The 3,328-nt window shown below is 39.5% G+C and overlaps 1 protein-coding gene across 1 annotated transcript in view; it reads right to left on the reverse strand.

The window, feature by feature from the left end:
• Positions 1 to 1,951, reverse strand: part of LOC110288702 (cation channel sperm-associated protein subunit beta-like) — a gene marked incomplete at its 3' end in the record, with an annotated part of 20,257 nt that extends 18,306 nt beyond the window's left edge. Inside the window, exons 1-3 of the mRNA XM_021154979.1 lie at positions 1,936 to 1,951; positions 1,202 to 1,297; positions 955 to 1,073 (exon numbers count right to left, since the gene is read on the reverse strand). Of these exons, the coding sequence (XP_021010638.1) occupies positions 955 to 1,073; positions 1,202 to 1,297; positions 1,936 to 1,951 (231 nt within the window). The remainder of the gene's footprint in view (positions 1 to 954; positions 1,074 to 1,201; positions 1,298 to 1,935) is intronic.
• Positions 1,952 to 3,328: the final 1,377 nt, after the last annotated feature.

Consider the following 3,328-nt stretch of genomic DNA (forward strand, 5'->3'; position numbering starts at 1 on the left):
TGCATATGTATCAAAAGATGGCCTAGTCGGCCATCACTGGAAAGAGAGGCCCATTGGACTTGCAAACTTTATATGCCCCAGTATAGGGGAACGCCAGGGCCAAAAAGGGGGAGTGGGGTAGGGGAGTGGTGGGGTTGGCATGGGGGACTTTTGGGATAGCATTGGAAATGTAAATGAGGAAAATACCTAATTAAAAAAAACTACCTCAGAGTTAAATTTTACATAAAGTGGGTGTTGCAGAAGGTTATTGATAATAAGTTCAAAGCAGAGTTTTATTCTAATATGACCATTGTACGTTTAAAGCAACAACTTTTATATACCTTCCCTTCTCATAGTGCACACCTATGGTTTTATCCTTGGAAATAAATGTTTTTCCGTGAACACAGTTTTTCCCAGCCTATTTATCTTTTTAGTGTGATTATGAAAACTCATTGTATTTCTTAATATGCAGCCTTTACTTAGTTTTATGAGGAATAGACACATTATATTCTTGATTCTAATTTTATTACATTTTTCTAGCAAAACAACTAAGGTCATTCCTTGAACTTTGCTTCCTAAAATTATTTTAATCAAATCAGGAATTGTACAGAATCATTAATTCAGCTTAACTGCATTAATTCATGAAAGTTTATCTTTATGTTGATCTGCACAAAATCTGATCAATAGGATGGGCTAATATTAGACTAGGGATTATTATATTAATTTAATAATGTGAGGAAAAGCATATAAGCTGCAAGAAGCAATCCTGAGATCTCTTTAGACCTTGCCTCAAAGAGCTCACCAACCACTGATCCTGCAAAAAAACAGTAGACCACCTTTAGGAAGGTTAAATGCTAACCTTAGCCTATGCTAGATGGCTCCTGACAACTACACATCACTCATTTGAAAAATATGTCTTTGTATACCACAGACTATATTAAAAGCTAACAACTAAATAGAAAGCAATTTTCATACCTTTATCCTTGAAGTGGTTGGATAACGAAGATCACTACTTACATAAAGACCCAAATTGGTGAGGATGACTAAAAAATGATTTGTTAAAACCAAATCTATCGCTGTGAGTACTTGATCTTCTGAAGGAAGAAATCAAATCACACCATAGATTAGAAACAGTGAGCTCTTTAGCAAAGACATTTCAGAAATACTAAATACAGTTTGATATCAATAAAATGATGATGATGAAGACAGCCAGAAAAATTACCATCATCAATTTCTGCAAAGATTAAGTCTGTCAGCTCATACCATATGCATTCCTTAAAGGTCCAAAATCCAGAAACGGTTTTGCCTATGAAAAGACCTACCATGAAAAAAAGTAATTAGAGCCAGGCAACTTTATAGAACTCTGTAAACATACTATACCTTTAATCTAGGCTCCATAACTGGGGCTCAGTGTTGGTTTTTACTGTCAGAAGATCTGGTACTCAGAAGCAGCTGTGTCAAGGTCAGCTTTTGTGAGTGGCAGTCTATGTTGTCAAGTTCATACATACCCTTCATCTCTGCCACCATGGCCTCTTTGTTCATGAGATCTTTGGGTAATGACAAAGATGTCAGGGGAAAGAGGCTAACTCTTCATAGAATGGGTCATCCTACCTACTTGATTATTGAACTCTTTCCCAACTGAAGTCACCATTTGATGGGCATTTACATGGATTATGAGTATATTCACATCCTTCACCCTTTTGGAAAGATCTATCTGCATAAATCTTCCCAATATGTCTTTCTCACAAAGTTTTAACCATTGTCTTTCCAATCCCTGACATCTAGTCATTCCAGTGCTACATACAGCCTGTGAACCAATAAACAATCACACATCTGGCCATTTTTCCTTCCAAACCAAATACATGGCCATGTATATTGCCTGATGCTTTGCCCACTGTGATGATTTCTCTTTGCTGGTGCTTTGAGGCTCCCAGAAAACAGGCTATAATGCTGTACCTGTCAACCTACGCATTGTGCCTGCATAACACGAAGAACCATCAGTAATCCAGGCCCTACTCTTCTTCTCCATAGTCAACTGATATGGTGTGTACCCCATGAGGCTACAGTTGCATACTTGGGAATAAGCAGCATTGTAACAGTAGTAGAAACTCTAGACATTTGAGAAAGTTCTTCATGAATCCTGCCTGTGCCTTCAGGACCTCCACAGGCCTGATCTTATATTCTACTTCCATTTAGTAATAGATTGCTGCTGTGCACATCCTACTTTATGGCTTGGTGGGTCACCCAGCTCATAATGGAAAGCTTAGTTTGCATGGTAACTTGGTGGTCCATTGTTTAATGTTCAGTTTCCAGTAAGACTATTAACAGGCCAAGAGGTGTCTCTCAAAGAGAGAATAGTTTTCTTCAGATGATGGTAGAGTCTTGTTCCAAAATCCCAAAGGTGTCTTCTGTGATTCTCCTATATAGGACCTCCAAAGGCTCCAAATGGCATCCCTATCTGCAACTGACACCTCAAGTATCTTTGAGTCTGATGTATCATATGATCCATGTGGTATAGCCTTCTCTGCAGCCTGTCCCTGTTACGGAGCCTTCTCCTGTGCTAGCCTTACACAAAGCTAGCAGCTCTCTGAGTCACTTGGTATATGGGCCAGAGTAGCATATTCAAGTGAGGAATATGCTGTCTCTAGAATTCAAATAGGCTCATTAAATGTTGTGCTTCTTTCTTGGTGGTGAGAGAGAGCCAGGTACAATAACTTATCCTTTACCTTAGAAGGAATATCTCTGCATGCCCCCACAGCACTGGACTTCTAAAACCTTGACGGAGGTAGATAGAAGGCACTTGAATTTTGGTTGGATTTTTTCCCATTGTCTGATGTGCATATCTATTGAAAACAAGACCAAAGTGGTTGCTACCTGCCTTATACTTGGTCCAATCAGCATAATACCATCAATATAGTTGCCTAAGGTGATATTTGGTGGGAGAAATAGACAATCAAGATCCCTTCCAAGTTATGAAATAGGGGTGGGTAGCTATTACATCCTTGTGATAGAACTGGTTTTTTTAAAATTAGGTATTTTCTTATTTTACATTTCAAATGCTATCCCAAAAGTGCCCCATACCCTTTCCATCCCCCACCCCCTTACCCACCCACTCCCACTTCTTGCCCCTGGTATTCCCCTGTACTGAGGCATATAAAGTTTGCAAGACCAAGGGGCCTCTCTTCCCAATGATGGCGGACTAGGCAATCTTGTGATACATATGCAACTAGAGACACGAGCTCTGGGGGTACTGGTTAGTTCATATTATTGTTCCACCTATAGAGTTGCAGACCCCTTTAGCTCCTTGGGTACTTTCTCTAGCTCCTACATTGGGGGTCCTGTGTTCCAT

This window comes from Mus caroli, unplaced genomic scaffold, assembly GCF_900094665.2.
Source record: "Mus caroli unplaced genomic scaffold, CAROLI_EIJ_v1.1 scaffold_14616_1, whole genome shotgun sequence".
Classification (NCBI taxonomy): Eukaryota; Metazoa; Chordata; class Mammalia; order Rodentia; family Muridae; genus Mus; species Mus caroli.